Source organism: Erinaceus europaeus, chromosome 14 (genome assembly GCF_950295315.1).
Source record: "Erinaceus europaeus chromosome 14, mEriEur2.1, whole genome shotgun sequence".
Taxonomy (NCBI): Eukaryota; Metazoa; Chordata; class Mammalia; order Eulipotyphla; family Erinaceidae; genus Erinaceus; species Erinaceus europaeus.
Window position 1 is genome coordinate 12,452,588 of NC_080175.1, and position 16,009 is coordinate 12,468,596.

The 16,009-nt window shown below is 37.7% G+C and overlaps 1 protein-coding gene across 4 annotated transcripts in view; it reads right to left on the reverse strand.

Annotated features, from left to right (window-relative positions):
• ATRNL1 (attractin like 1) overlaps nucleotides 1-16,009 on the reverse strand; it is a 700,209-nt gene that overhangs the window by 602,560 nt on the left and 81,640 nt on the right. For all 4 annotated transcript variants that reach the window (XR_009544641.1, XM_007519967.3, XM_060171225.1 and 1 more), the window contains exons 9-10: nucleotides 9,363-9,546; nucleotides 4,101-4,255 (exon numbers count right to left, since the gene is read on the reverse strand). Coding sequence is in view for 3 of the 4 variants with exons in the window: in XM_007519967.3 (XP_007520029.2) it covers nucleotides 4,101-4,255; nucleotides 9,363-9,546 (339 nt within the window). In the remaining variant the exon portion in view is untranslated. The remainder of the gene's footprint in view (nucleotides 1-4,100; nucleotides 4,256-9,362; nucleotides 9,547-16,009) is intronic.

A 16,009-nucleotide genomic window follows, 5' to 3' on the forward strand; every position in this document is an offset into this window, starting at 1 on the left:
TCATCTCTTTTGCAATACTGTAGTCAGATCTTAAAGGCATCACATTGAGTGAGACAAGCCAGAAAGAGACAGGCCAATGGAAAATGATCTCGCTTACAGGTAGAACTTAAGAATAAAGGGCAGCAAAGGAAAAACATAAAGTGAAACTTGGACTGGGTATGTGGGATCCCACCAAAGCAAAGGACTCTGGGGGAGGAGGGACAGGAACAGGATGAAGGAACATTGGAGTCCTGGTGTGTCTCTTAGATGCCATTAAAGGGGAGATGAGAGGCTGTGCCTATGTGCTAAAGACTATACTGTACACCTAATCCTCCAATTATAAGCCCTACAAAAATAAAAATAAAAATTTATTTTCCCTCCATTCTGAACATGCTCCAAAAAATGAAACTAACATTTCCTCATCCTTCAGCAATATTAAACAGCAGCATAGTTTGTAACAGCTATGTAATAGGAGTCTTATAATTCCTTAAGAGAATTAAGACCTAACTAAACAGCCTAATGTAGTCAAGTCAAAAGATAATTATTAGGAGCTTGAAATGGTAGCTGCACTAACTACCTCATGGCATGGCTTTGGGAAGATCCTTTTCCTCACAAATCTTAATCTTCTGGAAACTAACATATTAACATCGTGTTATCAGAGATTTCAGATAATATGTATAATGCCTGCAGTGGAATAGCTCTTTCTAAGAAGATACTCAGTAGTAATCAGAATAGTGATTATCCCAATGGACTCTTTCTCCAGGAAATTAACATCTCAAATGTTTCCTCACCTTAGCAGCCCTTTTTGACACATAAAACATAAAGCATAATAACTATAAGCAATATGAAATAAGCATGAATTCTCAATGGTAACTATGAACTATCTCATCTTTACTTATTAATGTATCAGTATTGAGTGGAACCCCTTGAAGAATCTTTTGTTAGAGTTCAAAATCTCACTTCATGGACCGCTATCTGTTGGTATGCTTTTAAAAAACCCCTTCTGTTTCATTTGGTTTAATCCCCCCTGCTTAACACTGCATTCTATTGACATAACACTGTATTCTATTTACATAACCTCTGTTAACAAGCACCACCTTCCCTCCAGGGCATTGGTGGTTTAGTGGTAGAATTCTTGCCTGCTCCGCCCCCTCTCCTTGTCATACCCTGATTTTCACCAGTCACTTTTCTTTCCACCCTCTCTGCATCGCATCCTGTTCCCACCCTACTGGGCTAGTATATTTATAAGGACAAGATTGTTTGTAGTTTTTAGTTTAGTTTAGCTTAGCTCGGCTTAGATTGTGCTGCATCCTGCATGAATAAAGAGATACTGCCTACAGCTCAACCATGAGTCCCGGGTCATCTGTCTCCCATCAATGAAGCTCAGCCCGACATAAACAACATAATTCCAGAGGCTGACCTTCCTCATGCAGCATTTCATCCCCTGCCATTTCTCCCCCTAGTCGCCTACTTTGGACTGAGACTTTTATCGGACTTGCTGGTATACCCTTTGGACACTTTAGACAATTTTACAGCAGCTTTCTTCCCTTCACGTTGCTGGTTTTTCATAGACTGACCCTGAGTAGTTCACAGACTTTACACACTGTTGCCCTGGGCATTAGATAAAAGGAAAGGGGGAGATGTTGGGAAATTGTGTGATGCAGTCACATCTGCCATGTTGTCCCCTCAGGCTACTGCTAGTTCCCCCTGAGAGTTGAGACATTCTCGGAGTGCCTGTTCCACCATGTTATGCCCTCAGGACATTGTCTATATCCCCGCGATATCTGGAGTGCTTTGGTCACTCCTCCCCCCTCCCATTCTCATGAGAGTTATCATCCTATCCTGGAGTGCTATGGTTACTCCTCCCCCTTCCCATTCTCGTGAAAGCTACTCCTATAAAAACCCTTCGTTTTCCGCACCTCACTCTCTTGCCAGCGCTTCACTCCGGTGTTCAGAGGCAGGAAAGGTTACTGCGTGAGGCAGCCATTTTCGCTACCTCCATGTGGCCCAACCTGCTTCTCTAGCACCCAACTCTGAGGTGCCAGTGCAGATAAAGATTTGCATTTCCTCTTCGCTCCGGACCCCCTCTCTCTTCTCCGCGGCCCGCGCTCAACAAGATCTGGCTCAACAGCTAACAATTAACAACAAAATCCTCTCTTCCTACAATTTGGATTCCTAGAAGAGAAGTAAGTAAGCTTTCATCTGCTTACAGTGAAGTCAAATTGCTATATCATCAGCCCCAAACTGCCCCAAACTGAATACTGACAGCTCCAGGAAAGCAAGGCCAGAGCACTAAGGAAGCAGCTTAGATTCAGTACTTCAGTTAATCCATCTTTAAAGATTTCAGGTATTAATGTTAAGTCTTCTAAAAGCTGGAACAATTTCATTTTCATGAATCATCACTTTAAATTATTATTTCAACACTGTAAAGATTGAATTATTTAGGATCCAAAAGCCCCAAAGACAGTGAATTTATTTTTAATGACTCATGGCCACTGAACACTCACAGCTGAGAGCTGAAAAGTATGATTAGCTTCCTTATTTATTTATTTTATTTATTTATTTAGTCACTAAATGTGGGCTTCACTAAAGCTAAATGCCCACATGATTCCACTGTTCCCAACAAACTCTAAAGAACTCTGTTCTTTCTTCTAGTAGAAGTGAAGGAAGGTGAGAAATAAGAGAAGGGAGATACAGCAAGAGGAGATATGCCACACCATTAGTGAAGCTTCCACTGTGCAGTGCCCCACAGAGTGGCATCCTGGCACATGGAAAGGTGTGCACTCAACCAGGTAAACTGCCCCATCCCTCTTAATTAACTCTTTTGCTAGGAATTATAAAGTTCAAAGTGTTTGTGACTAGTCACAATCTTCTTTATAGGCTGATACTAGAAATAATTTTCTAAATTAACTATGGGTCTCATGGCGTTAATGAACCAACATAAGCTTCTCTTCTCTATTAAACTTATTACTCTTTGTTCTAATCTTCCTTTATCAAAATGTGTTAATAAATTACAATTATGTTATTACTTTTATCATAAATAAATGCTACTGTTAAGAATTGGGGGGTATAGTATAAATAGCACCTATATGTTGTCTTTAGTAAGGTAGAAGAAATATTTTCATTATACTAGCTTACTGGGTATCTAAACGTACGATTTCAAAACATAAACTCAAACATTCAGAAACTGATAGAATTATAAATAGCATAATTAAACTTAAATTTACTGGGTAGCTAAACGTACGATTTCAAAACATAAACTCAAACATTCAGAAACTGATAGAATTATAAATAGCATAATTAAACTTAAATAACATGAAAGTAGACTAAATTTCTGGTTGTCTAAGAAAGTCTCAGTCACTACCATCGCTAGGTATGTTCTAGACTTCAATTTTGTCCAAAAGTCTTATTTCCTTTACTATTTCTATAACCTTTCTCTATCAACCTCTAACACAAAGTAAACATACATCAGAAGTCTGATTTAAATACAAATATAGCTGCAAAACAGCTTTGCAGATTATTAAAGTAGCTCAATTGGAAGGTGTCTGTTTTGTCAAATAAATGACTCAGGTTCAACTCTGGTCCATACTGTAGGGGAGGTTCGGAGGGGTTAACTTTCAATACAATGGAATTTTTGCCTCTACCTCTGATTCTTTCTATCTAAAAAAAGTCAGCCCTAGTCAGGGAAGCCCCAGTAATGATAAATCAAATTAAATTAGTAAATAAATCTTTGTTCATCTTCAGAAACTGTAAAAGCCTACATTCCTACCATTTATAGTTTATATAACTTGATAGTGTCCCATACCCAACCACTATCAAAACTATTAAAGTCACAGTTAAACACAATAGTGTTCATAGAGGGTACAATACATAAAAGACATCAATAATAACATTCAAACCCAGATTTTTCAATTCCTGTCTCTACCCCAAATTCACCCAAGTGTATCCACTCCCTGACATCAGCCTACATCTACGCTGGAAGTGAAGACAGTTCGCAACCTGTTACCAAACTTTTAAGTAACATAAACAACACATTGTCAAGTAGCATATAGGCACTTGAGAATCTCTACATGGAAAACCGCTGGTATTTCCTACATTGTACAACCGTAACAAATACATACCTATATCATATGCCAGGAAATCGGCAGAAAAACATTTTGCACCATTACTCAGGGAAGTATCATTATGGGTATTTCCTCCAAAAATAAGCATAGCTCCATTGATAAGAACAGCTGAATGAAGGTATCTGGCAAACCCACTTTCTTTCAAAATTGTCCTACAGGAAAAAAAAATTTAAATACCTTATTACAAAGGATAAAAAGGCCTCCTTAATGTTTAAGTATATCATACAAAAGATAATTTTTAAATAATGTTTCCCTGGAATTATTATTTATATTTTTAAACTCTAAAATTCATTTTTAATATATTGAAATTCATAGTACCATAAATTTTTGAATAAGCTTAATTTTAAAAATAATTAATATTTTTATGTCTCGATTATTTTTCAGTGATAAAAGTAGGAAAAAAGTCTCCATACAATAAGAGGACCAAAGTAACATTAAGTTTTAAATAGCAAATAAAACATAAATTATAATAAATTTACTCTTAACTGTATTCAGTTTAAACTCTAAACTGAAAATATAAACTGTATTCAATTTAAAACTCACATGCATCCCACAATAAACTTTTGAAGTAAAATATTATATGCATAATAAGGCATATATCGAGTCTAAAACTGGATAAATATTTTCAAAATGAGAATTACTAAGCAACCAGAACCTAGATACACATTTTAAATGAATTTTACCATTGTCTTTACCCTGAAAGCAAAAAATTTGCATTGATGTCTTTGTGCTTTACAAAGAAGCATACTGTGTATTCATTAGTGTATATATTCTTTTCCTCAAGACTGTTAACATATCGTTGTGCATAATTGAAAATCACAATGCTTTCTTGACATATGAAATTAATATAAATATTCTTTATTAAACCTGACTCTGGAGAGAATAGTATAAGTGTTCCTGAGTGTATTTTACCTAAATGAAATGCTATTTAATAAAAATCATAACAATATGAATACTTTATAAATAAATTCATGGCCTAAACAAAGAGTCAGAATGTAAACATAGTGCACAATGTATGTAATATAACTAATATGACATATATAATATCTTCAAAATGTGAATCATATACCAATTAATTCTCTAAAAACAAGGACTGACTTCCAGAATGACAATGAGTTCTACAAATAGTCCCACAGGAAGAGAACTGTAATTGATTTTAAAAAAAAAAACATTTTTTTAAACCAGTCATTTGAGATCTCATAACATTTCACAGAGGGCAACAATAAAGAAATGTTTATTCAAGAATATCTACTACATTTCAGTAAGAAAAGAAACAGTTCATGACAGCTTGACCCATTATCAGATTTCATATTCCTCCCATGCTCCTTCACAAGGACCAGGTCAGCACAGAAATTCAACCCCAGGTGGGTACAGCAAGAACAAAGACTTCCTTTATCTCTTAACAATTGAGGCCAGTGACAGCCAAACCAGGAGCACGATTACCAATAGTTACCATGTCTTCCAGCTCTGGGAGGCAGAAACCCTACTCTTCTTAAGGAGAAAGCATGGATGGTATGCCAGGCTTGGCAACCTAACAATACAGAACTCGAACAGTCTTCACCAAATCTGACTCAAAAGGAATACATTCTAAGCCAACAGAAGCAAGTTGAGATAATAAATAAATACATTTTTAAAAAGCTGACCTTCCTGTCCAGTGCCTTGCAGTAGCAACAATACAAATAACCCCATCTCAGGAGCCAGGTGGTGGTGGCACACCTGGTTGGGCGCACATATTACAGTGCACAAGGACTTGGGTTCAAGCCCCTGGTCCCCATTTGCAGGGGGAAAGCTTCACGAGTGGTAAAGCAGGGCTACAGGTGTTTCTCTATCTCCCCCACCCCCTCAATTTCTGGCTGCCTCTATTCAATAAATAAAGATAATATTTTATTAAAAAAATAAATAAAAATAACCCCATCTCCAATTCCAAAGCAGAGACAGGTAGAGCAAGTAAAAGGTGAGGTCTAAAATTCTCTCAAGGGATCCGGCTTCATTTGGAATAGTGCCTAAGTCATAAGCAATTAAGAGATACCTGGAGTGTTTTTATTTATGAAAACAATCCAATGCATCGACTACCTAAAAGTTCACCAGAAAGATCCAAATGAAAAGACAGCTAGCAGGAGTTCTACTGTGTCAGAACTTCAAAGACTAGCCCTAAGGGCTATCTCTGTGAAAAAAACTGAAACTGAATTCATACAGTCTTTGGAGTAACTTATAACTCAGAGGACTATTTAGAATAATGGAGCAGTGAGCAATTCAGTAGTGAAGGCTACCAGGTGGCAGTGATAAGGGAAAAGTCAGAGAGTAAAGTCTAACAGTCCAGCAGGGACAGCAAGATAGCTCCCCCGGGGGAGAGGGGTTTCTGCCAGGTCTACGATGAAGTGTGAATCTGGCCCATACCACACTGGGGAAGCTTTGGTGTTGTGTCTTTCCCGCAGTCTCTGTCTCTCTATATGAAAAAACAGGCACAGAATGATGAAAGTCTGTCTAGTAATGAGAGCCCTGAAAAATGACTATTATTATTCCTAAGCTGTACCCTCTAAGGAGAAACAGAGTATGCATTGGGAGGATGAATGAGACCTTTAAGAGTTCAGGGCCCATGATATGGCTCGGTAGTAGACTGCATGTCTTCTGTGTGCCAGGTTCTGGGTTCTAGCCCCATATGGGACACCATGGACAGGACCAAGAACAAAGCACATGGCAAGTATGTGTGTTCTCTATCCAGCCATCTACCCATCTATCTAGCTCTCATTACACAGAATTGAAAATTAGGCACAGGAGGTCTAGACTTAAAGAAAACCATGAAGACAACCCTCACAGGAAACTGAAAAATCGTACCCATGTTCCATCAATTGCATTGTCAACTATTAGCCCCTCCCCCATAAACTGATTTAAAAAGCAAAAGAGAAAGCCAGTTTAAATACATACATACATACATACATACATAAATAAATAAATAAATAAATAAATAAAGGAAAATGATAAATGTTTACCAAATATAAGACAACAAGAGATATGGAAAATCTGAAAATAAAAAATACAGAACCGTAAAGTTTAAAATTTACAATATAACTTCAAATGTATTGATATATTCAGTAGTAAAAATTAATAGAAACCATTGCTTGCTATATCATATACTGTCTACTGATAATTTGAGATGAACTATAGTATATATTTTAATAAAGCATACTGATTTTTTAAAAGTAGATACAGCAGGCAGAAAAAAGATCAACAAATTAGAAGGTAGATTTTGATCATGCTTATGAAATCTAAACAACAGAGAGGAAAATGAGTAGATTTTATGAGAAATATTGATACCATTAAGAGTAAAAATGACAGCTATGAGAAATACTAGTACAGAGGAGAAAGTGTTTAAAAAAGTAAAAATAGAGGCCAGGAGGTGGCTCACCCAGTAGAGAGCACACTTGACCATGAGTGAGGACCCAGGTTCAAGCCCCCGCTAACATATGTAAGCACCACTCAAAGGGAAGGCTTCACAAAGAAATGCTGTGGTCTCTCTCCTTCTTCTGTCTCTTCCTCTCTGCCTCTCACCTTCTATCTGGAAAAAGAAAAAGGGCACAGAGAGATGAGAAGTTTCACTCATGTCTTGTCAAGTGTACTGTAATCCCCCCCCCCCAATAAAATGAGTTGGAAGGGATAAAAGGGGGACGGGCTGGGAAAAAACTGCCAACTAAGTTTCTTACAAAGATAGATACAAAACTTCTTACAAAAATGAAGATGAGATAAAGATAATATCAGATAACAAAAAAAAAAAAATTATTGGCAGAAAAAATCTACCTTATGAGATGGTAATGGAAGTTATTTAGGCATTCCAATTCAGAGTACTAACAATGATAATTACATCACTATAAAGCAAAGTATGAATGTGTCTCCCTTCTTTCTCTTCCCAATATTTTCATGCCTTATGTTGAAAAGACTGTGCAGTATGTTAAAACAAAGTGGCCAATGCCCACAATTTACTAAAGGGAATTTGTATACAAAATTTATGCACCCAAAATACCCATAAATCAAAAATTAATGAATAACACTTCAAACATAAAAGGGAACAATATGGTTATACCATTTGGTAATTCTCTAAACACGGTGATAAATCAACACATTAAAAAGATATCTATTTATAACAGTATCAGGGTATGCATGTTAAAGCATTAATAAGATACTATTCACACCCATTGCATTGGCAAGAGAGATACATCCTCACAATCAACAAGTGATGGGAATGTAAAGACCCCAGGACATGCACACTCCATTAGAGAAAGAGCATTATGGGGCCGGGTGGTAGTGCACCTGGTTTAGTGTACATATTACAATGCACAAGGTCCCAGGTCCCCACCTGCAGGGGGAAACCTTTGCTAGTGGCAAAGCTGGGCTGCAGGCATTTCTCTGTCTCTCTTCCTCTCTATCACCCCCTTCCTTCTTGATTTCTGGCTGTCTCTATCCAATAAATAAATAAAGATGAATAGAAAGAAAGGAAGGAAGGAAGGAAGGAAGGAAGGAAGGAAGGAAGGAAGAGAAAGAAAGAAAGAAAGAAAGAAAGAAAGAAAGAAAGAAAGAAAGAAAGAAAGAAAGAAAGGAGCATTACCACAGTGACATAAAGAGCAGTTAGGTAACATGTAGTAAAGCTGAAAAAATAGATATTGAACTCAGACACAATTGCACTTATAACTTATATATCCTAAACAGTTGCTTGTATACAAGAAGATTAACACAAGATGTACAGTGAAATATTGTTTATAACAACAAAAGAAGAAAATACATTGAACCGCCAAAGCCAAAGTTTCACACACACACAACAATCAAATAATGCAACAGAAGAAGTGGATTTTTTTTTTTTTTTTGGTAAGATCACAAGTGACAATCTCAATATAAGTGTAAAGAAGATTAAGTCCCAAGACAAGATCACAGTGAAGCTCAAAGTTATACTGGTAAGTTATACTGGTAAGCTCAAAGTTATACTGGATCACAGTGAAGCTCAAAGTTATACTGGTAAGTTATACTGGTAAGCTCATGAAGTGCACATGATAACGACACTTAGAAGTAATGTATAGAGAATAAGTCAATCGTGTAATGATGGCTGTCCGGCAAATGGGCTATTTTGCGTCTTTACAACATAGCAGATACCACTAGTTGACATAAAGATTCAAAAGCCATTCATATCTCACTGAAAATATGTAATAAACACCATTATGCTATAACAATGAGAAATTTTATCCTTATCATACTTCTGCCCAGTTCACTCACCAAGTCTTTGTGTTAACTTCATACTTATAAAGATCATCTACCAGCCCGTATTTATTGCCTGGCAATGCTTTATAGCCTCCATGAACATAAATGGACTTTGTGATTTCATCATATACACTGGTATGGCCATATCCACCTTGAACAATAGCTCCTTTAGTTTCTGGTACCAGCCAAGTGTTTGATGCTGGAAGAGAAAAAGAAAAAAAAATCATGAAATTCAAGAAGTGCTTAAAAAATTTCACACACCACTAAAAAAGTAAATACGCTTATTCTAAACTCACATTTTTATAAGTAATTGTAGCTAGTGTTATTTAATAAAGAAGAAATTATTAAATACTGACTAGTTATTAATATTGTGTGCTAGGTTTGAAGTTGAGTGATAATAGTTTTTTCCACAGATTAAATTCTAAAAATACAAAAGATGTTGGGTGGGAGAGTTATGAGCAAGAGAAAAAGGCAAAGTTTTATTTTGACATAAGTTTCAATATTTGTAAATACCAGGAAAAAAAGACTGATAAAATATTTTATGAGAGTCTACTATGTGATACAGGTTCTGATTTAGTTACTGATATATAGCAAAGATCTTAAAAAGCCATGGACAATGCCGGGAGAAATGACTCACCAGCTAAAGTGCACATTGTGAAGAAAGGTTTGAGGGCCTGGCCACCACAAGACAGCACCACGCAAATGGAAGCTTCACAAGTGTTAAAACAATACTACTGTGTCTCCTCCCACCCCTTCTTTCTGTCTGCCTCTCTCTCTCTTCTTCCTACCACCACCTTTCATAGTCTATCTGGGAAAAAAAAAAATAAGAAAGAAAGAACAGTCTTCCAGGAGTATAGAGTCCTGTAAAAGTATGAAGTATGTAAAAGTATGAAGTATGTAAAAAAGTATGAAGTACTGGTGGCAAAGATAATAAAATAATGATGATAATGATGATGATGATAATACATGCTCAGGCCTGAGAGGTGACACAGGGAATAGAATTGAAACCATACCCTTCACGGAGCCCTGGATTTTGTCCCCAATGCCACAAGAAAGCACTAAGAACAGCAATACTGTGCCCTGAGGGCTGATGAAGTAGTGCTTTTGTGTGTGTCTCTCTCTCTGACTCTTTCTCCCTGCTTCCCTCTTTCTCTCTGAAAACACAGAATAAAGACTGAATAGGAGAGGCGACTCAGTAGCACCGTGTATTCTCCAGCACCATATTAAAAACCGAGGGAGATTGTCCCTACCCTCAGCAACTTGTATTGCTGATAAACACCTAAAAATAAATGAATAAATAAAAATGAATGTCTAAGCTTCCCTGACACGTTAAGTTCCACTAATGAGAGCACCTGTGTGGGGTTAAAATGGTAACAGCAAGAAGAGTTTCTGCTTCTGTCTTTAGCAGCAGGACCAGGCAGATGGCTACTGCAGATAACGGGAGTGATGACTGGACAACATCATCTCAGGGGCATAAGCGGCACCTACAGAGGCTCCAAATGTGGTCAATGAGCTCTAACTGTGTCACAGCTTCCAGATTTCTGGATTTCTGCATTTTGAGTTTTCTGGCATCTCTGCAGTGGATTCCCTTTGTGATATTTTTCCTTGGTTTATTTAGAAGAGACTGCTGTTTCCAACTACAAACTCACTGACATGAGTAACAATCACATACAAAGCATTCCTTTAAGGATACACAGACAGAGGCCACGCAGTGGCACACCTGGTTAAGCGTTCACGTTACAGTGCTCAAGGACCCAGGTTCAAGCCCCTGGTCCCCACCTGCAGGGGAAAAGCTTCATGAAAGGTGAAGCAGGGCTGCAGGTGTCTCTCTGTCTCTTTCCCCCTGTCTCTCCTCCCCTCTCAATTTCCCTCTGTCTTTATCTAATAAATAAATAAAATTAAGTTTGAAAAAAAAAGAATATACAGACATAAAACACACAGGATGTCCTTAAATATTAAAATTATAGAAATAAATATTTTTTACTTAACCTTCCAGATTTACTCAGATCATACTGATAATCTGCCTCTATATAACCACCTAAATTTTGGCAGTTCATCAAAATCAGTTTTATCAAAGATGCCCAAATCAAGATAACAAAAACAATGGCTAAAAATTCTTGACATTTGCAGAATTTGATGGTAGTAAAAGAAAATTGAGCCTTTGGTGACTATACAAAACTGAGGAAACCATATACATGTATAAACACAGGTGCTATCATTCAGTATTCCCCAAATTAAAATAATAATAAAAAAACTGCTGAGAATGGAGCCGGGTGGTGATGCACCTGGTTGAGTGCACATGCTACAATGTGGAAAGTCCCAGGTTCGAGCACCCAGTCCCCTCCTGCAGGGGGAAAGCTTTGCAAATGGTGAAGTAGTGCTGCAGTTATCTCTGTGTTTCTCTGCCTCTCAACCACCCCCCTTCCCTCTTGATTTCTGGCTGTCTCTATCCAATAAATAAATAAAGACGATGAAAAATTTAAAATAAGGAAAATGAATACATAATAAATAAAACTGCTGAGAGCCAGATAGACATACACAAAAACAAACAAAAAATGAGTATAGGGAGTCAGGTGGTAGCACAGCTGGTTACGTGCACTTGGTGCAAAGCGCAAGGACTGGCATTAGGATCCCGGTTGCAGCCTACGGCTCCCCACCTGCAGGGGAGTCGCTTCACAAGCAGTGAAGCAGGTCTGCAGTTGTCTTATCTTTCTAACTACAATAACAATAAAAAAACAAGAAGTGAAACAGGTGTCTATCTAACTACAACAACAATAAAAAAACAGGGGCAACCAAAGGGAAAATAGATTTTTTTTAAAAATGAGTATAAATGAAAGCTGCCTAAGGTAAGTTGTAGGGAAATTGTGAGATGTGGTTGAGCTTGGCAGGGCTTGACTTGAGGGGACATCCATCCTGTCAGTCTTTCTCTCTCTACTGAGAGGTCAAACAAGGAGGAATAAAACCCCCCAAGGTCTGCCTCGTCTTATCAGACTCCCTGCCTCACAAAGCACCCTGCATTCCTGATATGATGGCCTGCTCCCTTATTATCTAAATAATCATTGTTTTGCCTGAAAGATCCCCATCCATTCCATTCCTTCGATCTATCTTCTTTCTACCCTCAAGACCCTCCCTGCCTGCAGGGTATTATTAATCCTACCAGTTAAGCCCTCACAACAGTTGCTAAGGAAGTTCCTACCTTTCCCAGCCCCTTTTGCCTTTCTCCGCCCCTTTCCAAACCATGTCAAGCCATTTCCATTTCTGACTTGCCACCTCTGGGTCTGACTTTTAAAAGCTTTGGCTCTCTGATCAATAAAAGAGTTGAATCGCCTCGCCACCACCAGCTCTATTCCTGGGTCATCTCTCTCGCATTGCTAAGTGAGTAGCAGCCCAGGTTGGCTCCAGTCGTGTTCTCTCCAACCCAGAGAGTATGCACCCAAGAAGAGGCACCCCCATGCTAGCCCGGGAGTAAGTGGCTCAGATCACTGTCAATATCCAGGTTATGACACTGGACTATATTTCTGCCAGATGCTACTGTAAACAGAGCTGATATGGCCACTCTTGTTTTTTACAAGCATAAGTGAAGTTAATGGTATCTCAAAATAAAAGGGTTTCATTTAAGAATACACATTAACTGTAACAGTACTAGACAGTTCATCATTAATACAGCATTTCAGTCAACTCCTCACAAGCACATTTAAAAAATTAAAAGTAGAAAAGCTAAGACACAGATATAACATCAAAATGTTAAGTTAGCATTTAGATCTAAATTAAAGTGTAGAGTAAGATCTTAAATAGTAGAGCATTAATTCCCAAGTTTGAGTCATTAGCAACTCAGTTACTGAACCTATAGGTAGTTTAAGATGAAAAGCTAAGTAATATATTTTTTATATTTACTTATTTTTCCTTTTGTTGCCTATGTTGTATTTTATTGTTGTAGTTATTGTTGTTGTTATTGATGTCATTGTTAGATAGGACAGAGAGAAATGGAGAAAGGAGGGGAAGACAGAGGGGGAGAAAGACACCTGCAGACCTGCTTCACTGCTTGTGAAGTGACACCCCCCCCACGCTTGTGGGGAGCCGGGGGCTTGAACTGGGATCCTTACAATGGTCCTTGCACTTTGTACCACATGGGCTTAACCCACTGTGCTACGCCCGACTCCCTAGAAGTAACATTTTTTTAACAAGGAACAGTTCTCAGAAGTAATAATTTTCACCTGGTTGAGCACACAATTGCAGTGCACAAGGACCTGAGTTTCAGCCACCTGTCCCCACCTGCAGAGGATAAGCTTTATGAGCAGTGAGAAGGTGCTGCAGGTGTCTCTCCCTCTGTCCCAATCCATTCCCCTTCCCTTTCAACATGACATCATTCTAAAGCTTGTCCTTATAAGGCATTTTATCTTTCCACCCAAAGATGAGAGAACATTTTACTTCATTTTTTAAAATACACTTATCCAGAGTGATAGTTCATGCCTTGCCAAGCCTCCCGTCCATATTCAAGATCAAGGACCACAAGAAAGAAGCTATGGAACCAGGAGAAGCCCCAGTGTGATGGTGCCTCTTCCACTCTGTCTCTCCCTCTCTGAAAGAAAAAAAGTGGCCTGGGAGCAGTGAAATCAGAAGGCCCTAGTTCTGAAAAAGTGAGGGGGAAAATAAAAAAGGAAACTTAGATAACCTATCTCTAAGACCTTGAGAGAACCATGATGATTACTGTTGGGGGGGGCAGGGTGAGGGCACAGAATCTGATGGAGGGGATGATGTGGAACTACTCCACTACTATGTTATAATCTTGTTAATCACAATTAACTCAGTAATAGAATTTTTAAAATTATATATGCATTGCAAAATGTCTGTTGTGAGAGAATTTTTTAAATATTTATTTATTTTCCCTTTTGTTGCCCTTGTTGTTAGATAGGATAAGAGAGAAATAGAGAGAGGAGGGGAAGACGGGGTGGGGGGAGAAAGATAGACACCTGCAGACCTGCCTCACCACCTGTGAAGTGACTCCCCTACAGGTGGGGAGCCAGGGCCTCGAACCGGGATCCTTCAGCCGGCCCTTGCGCTTTGCGCCATGTGTGCTTAACCTGCTGCGCTTAACCCGCTGTGCTACCACCCAACTCCCTGTGAGAGAATTTTTACTAGATACCCAACCCAAAAAAAACTCATATACCGGAGAATGAGTAAGCATTTTTTTTAAAAAAAGACAGAGAGTTAAAAAGACCACAGCACCAAAGTTTCCTTCAATATGATGGTGACCAGGCTCAAACTTGAGTTGTACACATGGCAAAGCTTACTATCCAAGTAAGCTTTCTCACCAGTTGAATGGTAAGCAAATTATGGTAGTGTCATAAACTGAAAAAATGCAAAGAAATGTAATCATAGCAATAGATATCAATCTTGATAACATAGTGAATAATGGGAATTTAAAAGCTTCATCAAACTGCCTAAAAGATTTTATTTTTTTACAAAATTCAGAAACCCAGTAAACAAAACAATAAGCATACATGCATAAGTAATAAAGTTATTTTTAAAAGCAAACTAAGAAGCTCAAGATTTCAGAATGGTAGTGAGGCAGAACACTTTTTAATTCAATTTTAATGAAAATGATCACAAAAAGAAAGTTCAGAGAGATAAAAACAAATTACTATCTTTCCTTAAAGTAACTATACTCTCAGGAAATATATTTTTGAGGGTGATTTTACCACTAAGTCATGCTTATTCTATGTGAAGGCAAATAAAGTTGAGTCAGAGTAAACAAAAAAGAACACGTAAATACTCTAATATATTTTAATAAATAAAATCATATTATTTCTATAATTATATACCTTGTATTTAATATATAATACATATAGGTACACATCATAAATTTAATAACTAAAAAGCAATACAAAGACAAGTAGTGCTGTGGTCCAGGAGGTGGCGCAGTGGATAAGACATCAGACTGTCTCAAGCGTGAGGTCCCGGGTTCAACCCCCGGCAGCACATGTACCAGAGTGATGTCTGGTTCTTTCTCTCTCTTCCTATCTTTCTCATTAATAAATAAATAAAATCTTTAAAAAAAAAACAGACAAGTAGTGCTATTTTAAAAACCTAGAATAACTAACGCTTTCGGAAAAAATGTTAAACAATAATCTCAATCGTTAACATTAAAGAAAGCACTTGCCAGTCACCTATTACTCTCAAGAATTTAGACTTTAGGGTGTCCTCATGAAAAACCTCCATTGCCAAATCTACTTGTATGTGTTCCACTTACGCTATTTCCTTAAGAATTTTTGTTTTATACATCTACACACATTTTCATATCGATCAAGACATACTGAATGAAATGTTATCTTCTCCTACAGAATAGATTGATTTTGGAGATCCAGCCCAAAGGCTTCATCAATAAGCTAGAAGTTCAATACTAAAAAAGGAAATTTTGAAGACTGTGTTGATCCAGGGCCTAGTTAATTAGGCTGCATTACCAGTGTGGTAATTTATTAATTAACCCTTTAATAGCCTCCCTCTCATGCATGCACTATTTCTCAATTCCTCTAACACTGTAACTGCATTTTTCCAAATAAAATTCTCTCAAGTGAATTCTTATTTCATGGTCTGCTTTTCTGTGAATACCTGAATTGTAAAAGAACCTGTATTTTCTGTCAGCTGTCACTGTTAACTTCTTG